Source organism: Ipomoea triloba, chromosome 4 (genome assembly GCF_003576645.1).
Source record: "Ipomoea triloba cultivar NCNSP0323 chromosome 4, ASM357664v1".
Classification (NCBI taxonomy): domain Eukaryota; kingdom Viridiplantae; phylum Streptophyta; class Magnoliopsida; order Solanales; family Convolvulaceae; genus Ipomoea; species Ipomoea triloba.
In genome coordinates this window covers 8,910,507-8,928,215 of record NC_044919.1, presented here as the reverse complement: position 1 = coordinate 8,928,215, position 17,709 = coordinate 8,910,507, and the positions used below count along the sequence as shown (strand labels likewise).

Sequence of the window (17,709 nt, the reverse complement as noted above, 5' to 3'; positions counted from 1 at the left end):
CTAAGGACATCCATAATAGTGAGATTATTTTTTAATGATTTTTGAAAAGTTTTTGTAAATGTGATTAGGAAATAGAATATGAGAGGGAACAAAAAAAAAATTGATTTCAAAAGAGAAAAAAAAAATCCTAAATAGGGTCATTAGCGTGCCCAGCGGGCTGCACACACCCGCCGGGCACACTTGTGTCTCTTACGCAAGAGACATGCGGATGACATTGGTAATCAGCGGGTCCCATATTTCTGTGAATTAATCATATATTTACATGAGGCATTTTTTATTTTCTCTCTCCTTAACAACTCTCCTCCCACTATCCAAATTTCCTCAAAATCTGATCCAAAATCCACTAATGTGGATATCCTAAGTGCACTATAGACCAATACTTAGTGCACTATCTATATATATGGATAGTGATGAAACTAATTGACCTTGAGGTGTGTACGAATCAATCAATTCTGTATAAACTAATAGAAAAATATTAGAGAAAATAGAAAGAATATAGAAGATATGAGATTGTGTGATTATGATCTTATGATTGAAAGATTATGGCTCTTTTAGGAATATAATATTATTCGAGAGACACTTGACCTTTCAGGAATATAATATTCTCCAAAGAACACTTGATCTTTCAGTAATATAATATTCTCCAAGGAACACTTGACCTTTGAGAATAATATTACATTACACTAATCAATAATATTATATTATTATATAAATAATTCATTTCTGGCCCCTTACAAGTAGTCATTGTGCATATTTACCCATCATACGAATTTTTATAAGAACCACTCATGTTTTCATGTGAGAATTGCAAATAAATTCTAATCATCAATCTAGTTAATTTAATAGTTGAAACTGAAGAATAAAAGGAGTGGTGTCAGTTAAAGTTTGTAATATTTACGCAATTAATTGCAAAGTAGTTCTCAATCCGCCAATGGGGATAGTATATAACAAATTTTGAAAATTCAAATTCGCTTCTAATCTACTAGTGACAAATTTTCACTAAGCAAAACGTAATCTCATTCAGTATTGATGAATACAGATAAAATTGGATTACATTTAGATTTGACGGATTGGAGCGAATTTGGCGGATCTTGCGTATGAGTAACTGTTTGATTAATGTGAACCATAATTTACGCTTAAAGGCGTTTTTAACTGATGGGGGCGTTAAATCGACATAAAGATTCTTTTTTTAATACAGTAACTATCGCTTCGGCAGTTGTCATTTTTGGTTTTGGGGTTCAGACTTCAATGAACACACGCTCGAGCAGTCGCACTATCTTCTCAGCCTTCTGCAAGAAAACGCCTGACGGTTAATCCGATTCTCTGTTCTCTATGCTGTCAGAAATCTGCGATTTTTGTTTGTGATTGTAATAAAGGAGTGTAGAACAAGAATTTGGGGATGGCTTCTCTCGTCCCATTTCAAGACCTCGATCTCCAGCTGGGCCCATCGACGTTCACCGTCGCCGGTAACTGTTCCAGCTCCGGTGCCGGCTCATCTGGTATGATAGTGCCGAAGATCGAACCGAAGCTTGAACCGCTCGATGAATTTGCCCAAGCAGATCTCCAAACCCCTGCTTCATTTTCAAACCCTAGTCCCACGTCCAATTCGGGTTTCAGTCTCGCTCCTCCTCGGCAATCTGAGGGTGGATATGGCTTGAGCTTCCCTGGCGATGACAATGTTTACTCGGAATTCCATCGGATTTCGGAGATGTTTCGCACCGCGTTCGCGAAGAGAATGCAGCGGTATGGCGATGTGGAGGTCGTGGAGGACCCGGATTCGAGAGCTATCGTGCCTGTGAACAACGAGGGGCAGCTTTCTACTGTGGTGATTGCGAGGAGGAAGTATCAGCAGCGTTCGTCGGAGCTGGTGAGAGTCACCGATCTTAGCCCCGAGGATCAGAGGTATTTCCGGGATGTTGTTCGCAGGACCCGGATGCTTTACGATTCTATTCGGGTCCTCGCGCCCTTAGAGGATGAGAGGAACCAGCAATTTGGGCATTTTAAAAAGACCAGAGGGGATTTGAAGGCCGCACAGCTTATGAGGGAGAGGGGACTCTGGCTGAACCGTGATAAGCGCATTGTGGGCTCCATTCCTGGGGTGTACGTTGGGGACTTGTTCTTTTTCCGAATGGAATTGTGTGTGGTTGGATTGCACGGGCAGGTTCAGGCTGGAATTGACTTTGTTTCTGCCAGCCATAGCTCGAACGGGGAGCCTATTGCTACTAGTGTTATAGTCTCCGGAGGATACGAGGATGATATGGATTCAGGGGATGTGATAATCTATACCGGGCACGGTGGGCAGGACAAGAACTCGCGCCAATGTGTTAGCCAGAAGCTTGAAGGTGGGAATTTGGCATTGGAGAGGAGCATGTATTATGGAGTTGAGGTAAGAGTAATCCGTGGCTTTAAATATGAAGGTAGTGCTAGTGGGAAAGTCTATGTTTATGATGGCTTATATAGAATTGTAGACTGTTGGGCTGATGTAGGCAAGTCTGGTTTTGGAGTGTTTAAGTATAAACTCGTAAGGATTGAGGATCAACCAGAAATGGGAAGTGCGGTTTTAAAGTTTGCAGAGACCCTCAGGACCCGGCCATTGGAGGCCAGACCGACGGGATATGTCAGTCTTGATATATCAAGGAAGAAAGAGAATGTGCCAGTGTTTTTATATAATGACATAGATACAGACCAAGAACCTGCTTATTATGATTATCTGGTGAAGACTATATTTCCGCCACATGTCTTCCAGTATATGGGAGCTTCTGCTGGCTGTGATTGTGTCAATGGATGTTTTGGCAATTGTTTCTGTGCAATTAGAAATGGTGGTGAATTTGCATATGACCACAATGGTATCCTGTTGAGGGGAAAACCACTGGTTCTTGAATGTGGCCCACATTGTCGTTGTCCTGCTACTTGTCGGAATCGAGTGAGTCAAAAGGGTGTGAGGAAAAGATTTGAAGTTTTCCGGTCAAGGGAGACAGGTTGGGGAGTTAGGTCACTGGACCTGATTCAAGCCGGTTCTTTTATTTGTGAATATGCAGGTATTGTCCTCACAAAGGAGCAAGAAGAAATTTTCAAAATGAATGGTGATAGCTTAATTTATCCTAGTCGTTTTTCAGAGAGGTGGGCAGAGTGGGGAGATTTGTCTCAAATATATCCAGAGTATGTACGCCCATCATATCCTTCAATTCCTCCTTTGGATTTTGCAATGGATGTATCCCGAATGAGGAATCTAGCCTGTTACATGAGCCATAGTTCTAGTCCCAATGTTCTTGTGCAGCTTGTGCTCTATGATCACAATTATGCCTGTTTTCCTCGCCTTATGCTCTTTGCCATGGAGAATATACCTCCCTTACAGGAACTTAGCATTGACTATGGGGTAGCTGATGACTTGGGGAAGCTTGCCATCTGTAACTGATTAAATTGTGAGAGGGTGCAGTTTTGAATGTTTAGGAGCAGCTTTATTGGCTCATGATGTACTAAGGTATACTCCATATCAACTTAAACCATTCAACTATTTCTGTTTAGTTTTACCCAACTGTATCAAATGATTCTTCGGATAAGAACATTGTTCATATGTACCATTTGGCAAATTGTTGTTTTTATTACTTTTTCATAAAAAACTAATATATGTGATGAGCGGCACTTGTCTGCTGTGCTGCAAAGTTGTAACTAGTGCTCTTTTAGGCATTTATACCCTATACTTTTTTGTAGTGTTTCTATCCTCTCTCTCTCTCTCTCTCTCTCTCTTGCAACCTTCTTAGCTTTCTCCTCTCATTGCTGATTATTTTATCTTATTTTTTGTACATCTGAGGAGAAGGGGGATTGAACTTAAGACCTTTTACATTAGATGCCACTAGACTACAAGTCTCTTGGCTCTTTCCTAATTCATTTGTATGTATTTTAATCCATTCTTTTTCTTTCCCCCACCTTGTGGTATTCTGGTTAACAAGATTCATGACCCTTTATTTCCAAAAAAAAAAGATTCATGACCTTTTAAGTATGCCAATGTGAAATGGACTCGAGGACACATAATGTTCTTAAAACACTATATAGTACCCATGCATTAATTGTTACAGTTAATCAGTTATAATGGAAAATGGAAATTTAAAAAGGACTATATCAAATAGCCTTTTCACCTAGGAAATTTGGTGTCATTTTTGTGCTGTGAAAAGTTACCAAGGAGATAGCGAAAATCGTACAAAGACCATGTTTTATATATAAAGGCAAAGGTTGGCTTTGAATGATAGGTTTTCTGATTTTTACATATTGTGAAGTGAAATCCTTTGGCTCTCAACATAAATGCATATAAAGTGGGAAACTGATTAAAAAAAATGTATTGATATTTATGTTGAGTGCAATAGTGATTGCTTGTAGTCTAATCTTTTTGGTTATTGAATTTATGTTTTTATACTTTTGCATCATGTCAAATTTTTCTGAAATTATACAATGTGAAAGATGCTGCAGAAAAGGGCCAGAAGAGTTATAATGGTACAAATACAACTTTGTTGCTTTTGTTTGTTTGAAAGAAATTTGAAGTATATATGGAGGAATTTGTTTGCTATTTGCAAGGTAGTACTTATACCACATTTTGATACGGGCAACCATGATATGTAACTTATGTTTTTATAGCTACTAGGCACGGGAAACACCCTCTAGAACAATATTATTTGCCTAGGCTGAGTTGTGTAATATAAAGTTGCATGTTTGGTTAGAGCTTCAGAACTGTTATTAGGGGTGCCATTTAGATTGCAGGGTTATAGACAGATTTGATGCTTGCTTAAACATTATATGATATACTACAAGTAAAGATTATTTACAGTTTTAAAGGCCAAAATCCTTTAAAAACCGTCTTGGCCAAGGCTACGAGGCCCTGTCTACTTGTATCTTCCTTTAAATCGTCAGTATTTGGATATAAGATCATTTCTCATGCTGATGGAATGTGCTAATGTTGAGTGCAGTTGTGTAACTCGGTTTTCTTTTATTGTACAGAAACATGCCTTGTCGTAATGAATGCTGTGAAACTACCATGTTAGGCTGTAAAGCGTGGCTTGTATGTGGTTCTTGCATCGGCTAGCAGTTACAGACATACTGAGAAGTTAAGCGTTTTGCCCAAGTACTGTTGTCGTTTTAGCCGAGGATTAAATTGCACATCTATACTATATTTTGTACAGATTGTATCAATCCTATCCTGTTATAACTAAAGGAGTCCACTCCAAACATCACTCTCTTTCATTTTGTTTCTCTTTGTAAAAGCTGAAAAAAGAAATTTGTTAGTTTTAAGTTGTTGATGCCTGCAGCAAGAGTGTCATCTTGGCATGGGCTTTGAAAATGAGGCCAAAGTTATACACATTTTGGCTGGAATATTAAGTGTTGTATCATATGCCAATTTGAGTTATAAGGATTCAAATAAGATTATGTGACTCTTATGGTGCTGAGATTAATAAGCATTTAGTCATCAAGGAAATATCTCCAACCTAATTAAGTCCAAGAATCAATCAGATGAACAACTGACATAAGATTCATTTTTAATATACTAAAAGTTCACAAGACCACAATATAATTTGCCTCCAAGAATATGTTCAATCATATGGCAAAAAGTTTGAATAAAAGGTTTTAGATAAGTAGAGGTTTGAACAATAGATTTGTTAATTCTTGATTTCATGCTATGCTATAGATTATGAGGTGAGGAATAATAGAGTGAAATGTGCAGGCAAGTAACCGGCAACTCATCCATTGCTCAGACAAATATTGGTGGCAGTTAGATGGTGGTTCCATCCTTCCCAAGTTCCCGCTTTCTGGCCCGTTCCATCTTCCGCTTACGCCATTCTTCAAGAGCTGAATATTTCAATAAATCAATAAATTCCAGCACTAGACCAGAAATCTGTTAGGATGATGGTTAACTACATACACCCAATGTGTGACGGGGTTTATGAAGTCCATACTCACTTGTGGGTGTGTTTGCAGTGTTCAGTAGGCATATAGAAGCTAGAAAGAAAAGCTTAACAGAGTTTCAAAGGATGACAGGAAACAAGCACAAGGAAAATGCCCTTGTGTCTTAATACCTTGGGCTAGTCCTATTCCTATGCAGGCTTAATATGTGAAACCGACATCTTTAGACATATAGCACATCTACTAGAACTATTATCCATGTCGCAAAATCCATTGCAAGAGAAAACACATCGCCAAAATCCATTGCAGTATCTAGGCTATTCACCATAACACTGTGTATTTAAGCCGTGAGAAGAAACTAATAGCAAAACATTTTACATGTATATGAGAGAGACAATGAGAGGGAGTGTTGGGGGATGGAAGATAGAAAACAGTCCACCGTTAATGCAATGCAATACATATATTACCTTTCATGCCACTAGCCTCAGAATAAGATCGAATATTGTTCATCCTAGTTATCAGGTCTACTGCAGCACCCTGCTTCACATCCTTATTATGTTCAAGAGGCTCTACTTCAATGTATGCTTCATTTTCAATTTCCTTCACCTGCTAAGCCAGAAAATTTTTCTAATTTCAAATGTCTCTTACAATACCAATATTTGTTTTATTTATTTATTTTTTTTGAATACGGGTTTTCTATATTCTAGTGAAACCATACTTATACTCACTCTTTTAATTAGATTCACAGGCATCATTGCACGGCGAATCTCTTCAGATTCCCTTATATACCTTTCAACTGTGCTTCAAATGGCATATAAATGTTAGTTAGCTTGCAAATATATCATCATTGATTACTCACTAGAGGGAAGTAATCTAAAAAATTCATCTAAAATGGTTACAAGAAGCTTCAGGTTTGAATAGTGACTATGAGCTATTTCATAAGAAAAAGACATACACTGTCTCATTGAAGTATAGAGGCCTCTAAGCTGAATAAAAATCAAGTACAAAACTTATATCAAGAAGTTCATAAATTCTACACATACACAGAACATCTTTCCGACTAAGAACTACCCAAGCAACCCACTCGATCATAGTTGATCCCACTACACATGCATTGCATCTCTCAGTTATCACTTAATACAGTTTTGCACCAATTCCAGCAATATCATCAGAAATTCAGAATATTGTGACTCTGTGCTTAACAGTGCCACGGCTGAGATTAAAATTTTGCCCAAATTCAAGGTCAACAAAAAACCACTAGTATCATATATTGTCTTTCGCTAGAACAAGTCTGGTAGTAGATTCGGGTTCAAATCGCATCACCCCTATCCCCAGTCAGATGCACCCAAAAAAAAAAACTAGAAAGTTTCAGAGATCTGAACATTATAGCACATACATCAAATGGTTATCTTCTGCAAATGCAGCCTAAAATTGAGTTTGATGCTAAGGATAAAATCGAGTAGATTTTGCCCTTAACAACACCAAATCTATTCTATCAAATCTCACTCTTAAGGCACCATTTTCCAAGCTAATATCAATCCTAAAACACCAATTCCAATAAATTGCTAAACTTCATAGTAACACCAAATCTATTCTATCAAATCTCACTCTTAAGTTACTGATATCAATACTTTCTTTTTCATATTACTGCTAATCATCCTTTCAACCTAAATTCGATCATTTTGAATCGATGCCCTTAACTCAAACCTAGAATAGATCTTCCAAGTTATTTCAAGAACCAACTAAATAAGCACATATACATCATAAATTAACTAAAAATCAAATAAAACCCGGAATAAATCCTGCTGTTTATCTCAAGAATAGCGAAGTAGAAATCAAAGATAAAAGGGAATTTTTAAAATAATTTTAAATACGATTGTTGGAATAGTAACGGGGAACCTGAATTGGATTTGGTGGAAGGGGAAGCAGAAAAGAAGAAGCTTTGAAGCAAGAAAAGTGCGGCGATGAGGTTGAACAAAGAGACCAAGATGGTGGCATTTCTGTACGACCACCTTAACTTCCACCAGTGCTGCTGCTGTACCTTTTCCATTTTTCTTTCTTCTGCTTAGGATCAACCAAGTGACCAACAAAGGCAAAGATTCAACCTTGCATATATAAGCAACAGATAAACTTTGAATTAGAATCAATTATGGTGGGTTTGGTTTGGAATCAAATACTAAATGTAACGTGTTTAAGTCAAAATTTGATTAGTGAAACATAATTTAGAATCAGAGTGCCTGGAAGGTTGAAACAATTGTGGTCGTGCCGGAGTGGTTATCGGGCATGACTAGAAATCATGTGGGCTTTGCCCGCGCAGGTTCGAATCCTGCCGACCACGATTTGTAATAATTTTATGAACTTTTAATTTTAATCGAGCGTGGTGTCAAAATCGAGAAACAAAATATAAATACATGTGTTAATCCAGTATTAATCCAACTTGAATATAATATTGTTGATTTAAAATATGTATTAATCCAACTTGAATATAATATTGTTGATTTAAAATATGTATTAATCTAACTTGTATTTTTTACTTTTTTTTTTTAATCGAGCGTGGTGTCAAAATCGAGAAACAAAATATAAATACATGTGTTAATCCAGTATTAGTCCAACTTGAATATAATATTGTTGATTTAAAATACTATGTATTAATCTAACTTGTATTTTTTATAAACGATGTGCATAAATCGATGTCCAATATGAGTAACTTATATAGTACTCCAATATATATAATGTCTATATATTATTATCATTGAAGAATATAAGAAAATATATGGTGGATATGATGCATGTGCATAACAACAATAATAGAAAAAAGATAACAGAACGGTAGGAGTACTTTTTTTATCAAAATATTGCATAGTACAACTCATATAGTATAATGTATATATATATATAATAAAAAATGTAACATGAAAAACAGACATAAATGAAAAATATAACTTTCATTCACTACACTTATTAGTTTTTAGATACAATCACTTAAATTAGATTGGAATCTAAAGCAAAACAATCGGATATATACGTTGCGATGATAAATTCAATATATCATATATCAAACGTTTATTTCTCATAATAAATGCTTTTGTTTTTGTTTTTTTCAATACAATGGCATATTGTTATAAAAAAAATATAAATATGTAAATATAATTATGCATTTCAGATTCTCTTACTTTAATTTGAGGAGAAGAACTGTGCATTGTAATTGGTCTTAGGGCTTAAATTTATTTATTCATGCTCAAATTGGGATATTAAGTTGAAAATGACATAAATACTCTTAAAAATTTTAGATTTCGGCACATTTTAAACGGATGGGTGACTGATGAGATGAATTTTGGCACAAAAACAATAGTCGTGGATGAAAATTGGTACTAAAACAATAGTCGTGGATGAAAATTGGTAGAAATTAAACATGTGGAACAAAACTGTCATTTTGTTAATACTCGTGAGACCAACTGTCATTGTGTTCTTAAGGTGCGTGGCTTGTGTACTTAATGTGCATGGTTTGTGTACTTAAGGTGCGCAGTGTATTCTCAACTGAAGGTGCACCATTTAAAAACTTTAGGTGCTTGGTTTATGTTTTTAGCTTAAGGTACGTGGTTTGTGTACTTAAGGTGTGTCGTTTTAATGCTTAAGGTGAGTATCGCACAACCGCACGGGAAGATATATCCGCACCTGAACCCTTCCATATATATATATATATATAGAGAGAGAGAGAGAGAGAGAGAGAGAGTTAGGATCATATGAGATCACTTGTTTTGGTAAGATCATGAGATCAGATCTTGTGCATCCATGTAATAATTTAATGGTCTAGATTGATTTAAGATTCTAAGTTGAAGTGTGTGCGAACGGTGATTAAATATGTGCAAAAAGTGATTTAATATGTGCAAACAGTGATTAACTGTGTGCAAACGGTGATTAAATGTGTGCGAACGGGGTGGGTGTGCCAAACAATCTAGACCATTAAAATTTTTTAGATTGATGTACAAGATTTGATCTCAAAATATTTTAATGGTCTAGATTGATTAAGATTCCAAGTTGAAGTGCGTGCGAACGGTGATTAAATGTGTGCGAACGGAGTGTGTGTCAATCAATCTAGACCATTAAAAAATATTACATAGATGCACAAGATCTGATCTCACGGTAGACTCATGATCAAATGAGTCCATCATTTCCTTTTCCATGAGTTCGTGTGGATAGATCTGGGCCATTAAATGCTTGGGATCAATGACTTAGATTTTGCAAACTGTGCAATTGTGCAAGCACTTTTTCCACATTAAAAAAAAATGATTTGCACTACTATATATACAAGACCTTTTAAAAAAAATGTTGAATTGTATAAAATAGAGTTGCCTATGATTTAACTAGGATAACATATTAAAAATGTAAAAGAAAAAAACAAAATAAAACAAAAAACAAAGACTTAGCCATGCATTGTCCATAGACGACGACTTTATAGTCAACCGCGGGCCAGGATATATATATACCACTCAAAAGGTTGAATTGTATTTATCTTATTCACGCCAAAGAAAGTTTTTATACTATATAATTTAAACCTTTAAAAGGTTGAATTGTATTTATACTAGTGCAAACTCACATTATTTTCTAATGTATGTGGGAAAAATACTATTTAAAGTCTTCCCAAATCTATTTTGCAAACTCTAATGGATACACTTTCATAATTAATTTCACAATCACCTATTATCTATTCGGTTAATCGCCGTCGCCGGAGGAATAAAATTGAGAGTTTGCAGAATGTGAATGGGGAAGTGATAACGGATGAAGTTAGATTGGGTGAAATAATGATTCAATATTTTTAAACATTGTTTTCGTCCAAGGAGGGTGACAAACTGTCGGTTTTGGAGTGTTTGGAGCGAACTGTGAATGATCATCAGAATGAGCAGTTGCTTCGGGCAGTCACGGCAGAGGAAGTAAAGGCAGCTCTTTTCGGGATACATCTAAATAAATCCTCAGGCCCTGATGGTTTATCTCCGGCATTTTTTTCAGCAGCATTGCAATATCTTGGGTGATGATGAGGTAGTGTCTCGGGGCTTGCATCAGGGGGACCCTCTTTCGCCTTGTTTGTTTATCGTAGTAGCTGAGAGTTTAAGTGCGATGATCCGGTCTTAGGAGAGAGAGGGGGTAATTCATGGGGTGAGGGTTGCTAGGAGGGCGCCTACTATTTCTCATATATTTTTTGCGGATGATTGTCTTTTCTTTTTTCGGGCAAATAGTCTTGAAGCGGGGTGATGAGAGCTATTTTGAGTGAGTATAGAAAGGCAAGTGGTCAATATGTTAATTTTGAGAAGACCTCTATTGTGTTTGGCCGTGATGTTCATAAGGAGGATAAGGAGGTTGTCTGTTGGAGGATAGCTAGGAAAATATCTAGGGGTACTGGTGTACTTTTACACTAGTTTATTTCTTCTCCATATATATGATGTACCATATACAGTACTTCTCAATTCTTCATTCTGAAAACTTCAGTTCTCATTAATCAATACAACCGAGTTCCATTTTCATCTTCCTCTGCGTACTGCTGCGTACACTTCGACATGGTATCAGAGCTCGCCGGTGAGGGAGCTATGCCGCTTCCGGCACCGACGAGTCACGGTGAGCTGCGTCGCGTTCGTCTCCAACGACAGATCCGTAGAGGATCGTTACTCCGCAGAGGAGTAACAAGATCAAAGCAGAACTTTCTTCAAATTTCCTCGTTCAATTTGATGTTTCTACAGTTCGGCGAAGATCAGAGCGCAGTGCTCTTCTTCAAATCAAGCACTTCACGGAGCGTGAAGTTTTTGAGCAAAATGCTCTTCAATCCCATGTTTACAGTTTTCAGACGAAGCAGATCCGTGAGATCGAGCGTAGAGCTTGATTTAGTTTGTTTGAGCAAAGTGCTCGCCAGTTATATGTTTACAATTTTCATCCGGAGCAGATCCGCGAAAATCTCGAGCGTAGAGCTCGTAGTTGTTGTATCGTTGCCGCAGCGGCGAACGAGGAAGAAGAAGCAGTTAATAACTCCGATTCGTGAATCTGCTTCTGAAAAATCGCAAGGAAAGCGAAGAGTCTCGGATCTAAAGAACCGAGTTGGAAAGCTTCGATCCGAGATCGAGGCTGCAACTGCGAACAATGAAGAAGCTAAGCCAGAATCTACTGTCAATCTCTCAACGAAACAAACAACAAAGGAATTAAGAAGAGATCGAATCGAACGATCGACGAGGTTTCTACCATTTCCATTGTTGTTAGTTACATTGATCACAACTGTTAATGCTCTATATGGCCCCTCCACTTCCGTTCTTCAGTTAAATCCTTCTAGTTTTAAGTCTAAGATTCTGAATTCCAATGGCCTAGTGTTGGTAGAGTATTTTGCCCCGTGGTATGGTCAATGTGAGGCGTTAACACCCATGTATGAGAAAGTCACTTCTGTCTTGAAAGGCATCGTCGCAGCACTAGATGTCGATGCTCACAGGTCCCTTGTTCAGGAATATGGCATTAAAGGCTTTCCTACCATTGAGGTTTTACCTGGAAAGCAACCTGTGGATTATCAAGGCGCAAGGGAGGGTAAATCCATGGTTGACTTTGCAAAGGCACATATTAGGGATCTGTTTGGTCTGGATCCTTATGTGAATCGGTCAGGTGATGTTTGGCATGCCTCAATAGATGGCTCTTTGCAGTTTGTGGGCTATGGTTACCGCTGCAAGGCATTCACTGCTGAGAAGACAAAACATGCTCTGTTAGTTCCATATGCAAAGATCCTTGTGGATTATATTCCTCCCAGGGAAGGAGTGAACTTAGTTCCAAGATTTCTTGGACAACTATGCAAGGAACCTGCATTAGTTTGGAGCAATGAAATCCGACCTAACATTCCAATGGAGAAACTAATAGTTTATCATTTGAATGTTAGTAATTCTACAAAGGACAAGTCCAGGAAATTACCTGCTCAGGTTGCAGGAATCTTCTTTGGTATTACTGAAAAATTGCAGCATTTCAAGGATCTTGGTGTTGATGGTGAAGTTGCAAAAGTTGGCCTTGATATGAAGATTTTAATTGCATGCACTTGCTTCCTTCTTGAGCAGAAACTGGTGAAAGCATGGCTTGTTGACAAATATGCAGAGGCATTGAGATGCCAGAAGTTGCTTGTTGGAGGTGGATGCATTCTGATCTTTTGAGGTTTTTTTTTTTGAGATGCCAAGGCCATTATACAATTGGGAAGGAGATTGTTGACCTTTGCTTGGATAGGATCCGTGAACTGCTGACAATTGCAATGGTCTTCAAGGATTTCTTGTACCCAAGTTTTGAAGCAATGAGAGAACAACATGCTATCTGAAATTGCTAGGAAGGATGAAGTCAATTCTAAGCTGGACATACAAAGTCTTGCATGCTCCAGCTTACCGGGGGTGTTGGAGGATAGCTAGGAAAATATCTAGGGGTACTAGTGTACTTTTACACTAGTTTATTTCTTCTCCATATTTATGATGTACCGTATACAGTACTTCTCAATTCTTCATTCTGAAAACTTCAGTTCTCATTAATCAATACAACCGAGTTCTATTTTCATCTTCCTCTGCGTACTGTTGTGTACACTTCGACAGTTTGTGAACTCTTAGGGGTTTGTGAACAACAGGGGAGGGGAAAATACTTGGGTCTTCCGGGGTATGTGGGTCGTAGGAAGAAGGAAATTTTGGGGTTTGTTCGGGATAGAGTTCGGGCTAGGCTCATGAGTTGGGGGAATCGTTTCTTGTCTAGAGGGGGTCGTGAGGTGTTATTGAAGACGGTTCTTCAGAGTATTCCTAACTATGTTATGACTGTGTTTCTTGATTCTTCCTAAGGGTATTTGTGATGAGTTGGAAGGGGGAAGGGGATTCGTTGGAATACGTGGGTTGATTTGTGTAAACCAAAGAAATTTGGGGATGGGTTTTAGAAGGATGAGGGAGATGAACTTGACAATGCTGGGGAAGTAGGGGTGTAAATTCTTAACCCATCCGCATGCTCTTGTTTCTCAGGTTTTTAAAGCAACATATTTGCCGAGTTGTTCTTTCCTTGATGCTCCGGCTGGCTCAAATCCTTCCTTTATGTGGGCTAGTATTAGGGAATCCTAGAGTTTGTTAAGAGAGGGAGTTCAGTAGAGGATAGGGGATGGGAGAGAGGTGAGGGTGTGGGGAGATCCATGGCTTCCGGATGATGCGAATCTATATATTTCTACTCCGGAGTTGACTTATTTAAATCTCCCTATTACCGAGAAGGGTTCTTTGGATTGTCAATTTTGGATAGGGGATGAGAAGGGTGTGTATACGGTGAGGAGTGTGTATAGATTGGCTTCGGGTGTGAGTTAAGGGAGTTGGGGACGGGTTGGACTTGGGCGGGTGTGTGGAAGTTGAATCTCCCTTCGAAAGTGAAGTGTTTTTTCTGGACATTATGTACAATGAGACTTCCCACTAAGGATGCTTTAAATGTTAAATAGGTTAATTGTGATCCGGTGTGTGCATTGTGTGGAAAGGAAAGTGAAACGACGGTTCATCTCTTTGCAAATTGTGACTATGCTCATGATTGTTGGCATACTTTAAATAGTAATTGAAATCTTCATCCTGTTGATTCAATTGCTTTGTGGATTGAGGAGATGTGGGCTGTTTTATCAAATGCCATGCTTCATAAAGTAATTGTTATATGTTGGGCTATGTGGGAAAACCGAAATGGAATGGTTTGGAGAGCTCAATGTAAGGATCCACGTACACTGGTCAACCATGCTGTGTTCTACGCCTAGAATTGGAGTGATATTCATAATCTTGGCTGCTTTGTTCCAAATGCTTTTCGGCCGCCTACTTCTGTTTCTAATTGGGAGCCTCCAGTGACATCATTTTTAAAGCTCAACATTGACGTAGCTTTTGACCATGTGGCAGCCAAGATGGGTTTTGGTTGGACATTGCGTGATGCCTCTGGGTCGGTTTTGGGTGTTATGATATTTGCTATATATGGATGGTTTATTCTGGGTTCGTGAGGCAGAGGCGGTGGGTGCAAATGAGGCATTGAGTTAGGTAAAGCAGAAGGGTGGTCTCAGATCATTTTTGAAACGAAGTTGTGACCAAGACTGTGAAGTCCGGGGTATTATTACTCCCTTTGGGGCGATTATTCATGAGATTTGTATGATGGAAATATGATTGTCCATTCTTTGGCTAAGAAAGCTTTGAGTCTTGAGACTAATGTGTTTTGAGTATCTTGATGTTATTCCTCATTTTTATACAGTATGCTTTGTATGAACGAATGAACGATTTGGTGATTTAATATATTGAGTGTTTGTTTTGTTCAAAAAAAAAAGATATATTCTAAACATAAAATATATCAAATTCATCTCCTCACTTAAATATCAGAATCTAAATATGTTTTGACCTGGTCCAAATTAAAAACAGACCACATTCAAAATTATCCCTCAAATAAAGCTAATTTTTGTGTATAATAATTAAAAGGCCAGGCTGTGCAGCACAAAACGCCATAGTCCATTGACGAAGACTTTATAGTCAACCATGCAAATACTTATTTGGATCTTGTATACGTCTTAATAATGCCATCCATGGTCCCGGTGCAAGTTTCCCTGAAACCCATCCAGTTATTCTTCGCAAATTTTATTGTGGATTATGTATCAAAACGATGTCATTTTGAATTAATGAAAATAGACAGTTAAAACGGCCTCCGTGAAATTCCTTTTCAATCTAATTAATTGCAATTTCATTCGATATTATACACTCAAATATGTAAAACTGTTATTTAATATTTCCAATCTTTCAAGTTCCAACGTGTGCGTGGGGGCGTGGTCGGCCATCCGGTTACGGCGTATGGAGTTGAACGTATGCTTCAAGTTAGGGAGACCAATGGAAGAGTTCGAGTATTTCTTGGGCATCCGGTAAACACTGAGACCAATCGGTTTACTCACATAAATTGATGAGATTGACCCTTTTTTTTTTTTTTTTTTTTTTTGGTGTTTACCTGCAAGCATGTCTCCATTGAAACCTACGGTCCCTATATATTCGAGCAAATATCAATTTTAATCCAAGTATTAACAAAATAAAAGCTTTAATCTACATATTCAATTTCTACCAATTTTTATTCACAAAATATTATTATTTTACTACCAATTTTCATCAATGGCTATTATTTTAGTGTCAAAATTTATCACACTAATCGCCTATTTGTTTAAGACATGTTGAAATATGAAATTATGAAGGGTATTTTTGTCCTTTTTAAATTAAGATCCTAATTTGAGCATTATTAAAAGAATTTAAGCCATAAGATTGATCTCAATTTGTAGTTCTCCTCAAATTAAGATAGGATTTAGAGGAGAATTGTGAATTAGGATCGATCTTATAGGACTTAAATCTCTTTATTAATGCTCAAATTGGATCTTAACTTGAAAAGGATCAAAATACCCTTAAAATTTTTAGATTTCGACATGTATTAAACGTAATGAAGAGGTGACCAGCATGATAAATTTTGGCACTAAAATAATAGTCATTGATGAAAATTGGTACTAAATTAAAATAATAGTCGTAGATGAAAATTAGTAGGAATTAAACATGTGGAGTAAAGTTATCATTTTGTTAATACCTATGGGACCAAATTTGATATTTGATCCTACATATTCATACGTGGATTTGGTCATCGTAACGTAGCGTTCTTATGATATATATGATAAACAAGTTGCACTGAAAGTCTGAAAACCACGCACTTCTTGCATGTGTAATATAAATCTTTGAAATCGTGAAGTCATCAAAGAAAATTATATTTAGGCAAATCGATCTACTACTATACAATACCATGGATCATCTCCGGCAGTTAGCCGAAGCTTTCTACCGAGCCAGCTCGTCGGAGATCCAATCGGAAGCCCACAAGTTCTTCAACGCCCTCGACAGCGACGGAGACGGCCACATCGACCAAAACGAGTTCATATCCTTAATGACCGACGAAAAGGGCTTCCACCGTTTGTCCAACCCCAACTTCTTCAACGCGCTAGACGCCGACAGTAACGGCACGTTAGATTTCTGGGAAGTCATGACGCTCTTTTATATTGTTCGGAGCGGGAGGCCGTTCTGTGATTGTTGTGGGGACTTCATTCCGGCCACGTATTTCACCTGCGTGGAGTGCGGGGCCGTTAATGCCTGCATTCGTTGTTATGAGAACCGGAGGTCTAAGCACCATCACCGTGACCAGCCTGCTGTATTCATGGATAATTATATTTTATTGGAGGCTAAGAAAAGTTCATCATCAGGCGGCTTCAATTCCAAGACTGATGATGATGTTGTTGTTGTAAACAACGTTGTTGTGTCGCCCCCTGCAAGTACCAAAACTGATAACGCAAACGAGGTTGTGTCGGCCCCTGCAAGTCCAAAAACCACTACTGCAAAACCAAACACCACTACTGATAATGTAAACGAGGTTGTGTCGGCCCCTGCGAAACCAAACACCATTATTGCGGCTCCAAACAAAGCCACTGCAAGTCCAAACACCACTACTGCTACTGCAAGTTCAAACACCACTACTGCAAGACCAAACACCACTACTGTAAGACCAAACACCACTGCTGCAAGACCCAACACCACTGCAAGACCCAACACTACCAATGCAAATTATGCAAGGCCAAGACCATACGCCAATGAAAGACCAAGACCAAGACCAAACAACACTCACATGGTTCAAGCAGCTAACTATGTAAGTACTCCTCACAACCTCAAACTGCCTCATTATTCGCAATTTCGTTGTTACTGGTTGGGTTAGTTGGTGCACCAATTTAATTTTCTGGGACAGATTGGTTAGGTTTTTTTTTTTTTTTTTTTT

The 17,709-nt window shown here is 38.0% G+C and overlaps 2 protein-coding genes and 1 non-coding gene across 4 annotated transcripts; 2 read left to right on the top strand and 1 right to left on the bottom strand.

Moving 5' to 3' along the window:
• The first annotated feature begins 1,211 nt into the window (after positions 1 to 1,211).
• LOC116014933 (histone-lysine N-methyltransferase family member SUVH9) lies at positions 1,212 to 5,435 on the top strand. The gene is made up of 2 exons (XM_031254900.1): positions 1,212 to 3,481; positions 4,990 to 5,435. Exon 1 carries the CDS (start codon positions 1,400 to 1,402, stop codon positions 3,413 to 3,415), a length of 2,016 nt encoding a protein of 671 aa, XP_031110760.1. The 5' UTR covers positions 1,212 to 1,399; the 3' UTR covers positions 3,416 to 3,481; positions 4,990 to 5,435.
• Positions 5,436 to 5,500: 65 nt separating this feature from the next.
• On the bottom strand, positions 5,501 to 8,013 carry LOC116014934. Of its 2 annotated transcripts, none has more exons than XM_031254901.1 (4): positions 7,789 to 8,013; positions 6,618 to 6,685; positions 6,357 to 6,498; positions 5,501 to 5,835 (listed from the first exon to the last, which is right to left on the bottom strand). In XM_031254901.1, the coding sequence occupies exons 1-4, from the start codon at positions 7,937 to 7,939 to the stop codon at positions 5,759 to 5,761; spliced, it is 438 nt and encodes a 145-aa protein (XP_031110761.1). In that variant the 5' UTR covers positions 7,940 to 8,013; the 3' UTR covers positions 5,501 to 5,758. The 2 variants fall into 2 exon arrangements, with proteins under 2 accessions (XP_031110761.1, XP_031110763.1); XM_031254903.1 differs by having other exon boundaries at positions 6,357 to 6,495; positions 7,789 to 8,010.
• A 132-nt stretch (positions 8,014 to 8,145) lies between these two features.
• On the top strand, positions 8,146 to 8,227 carry TRNAS-AGA. The gene has a single exon. It is a non-coding gene; the product is annotated as a tRNA-Ser (tRNA).
• Positions 8,228 to 17,709: the final 9,482 nt, after the last annotated feature.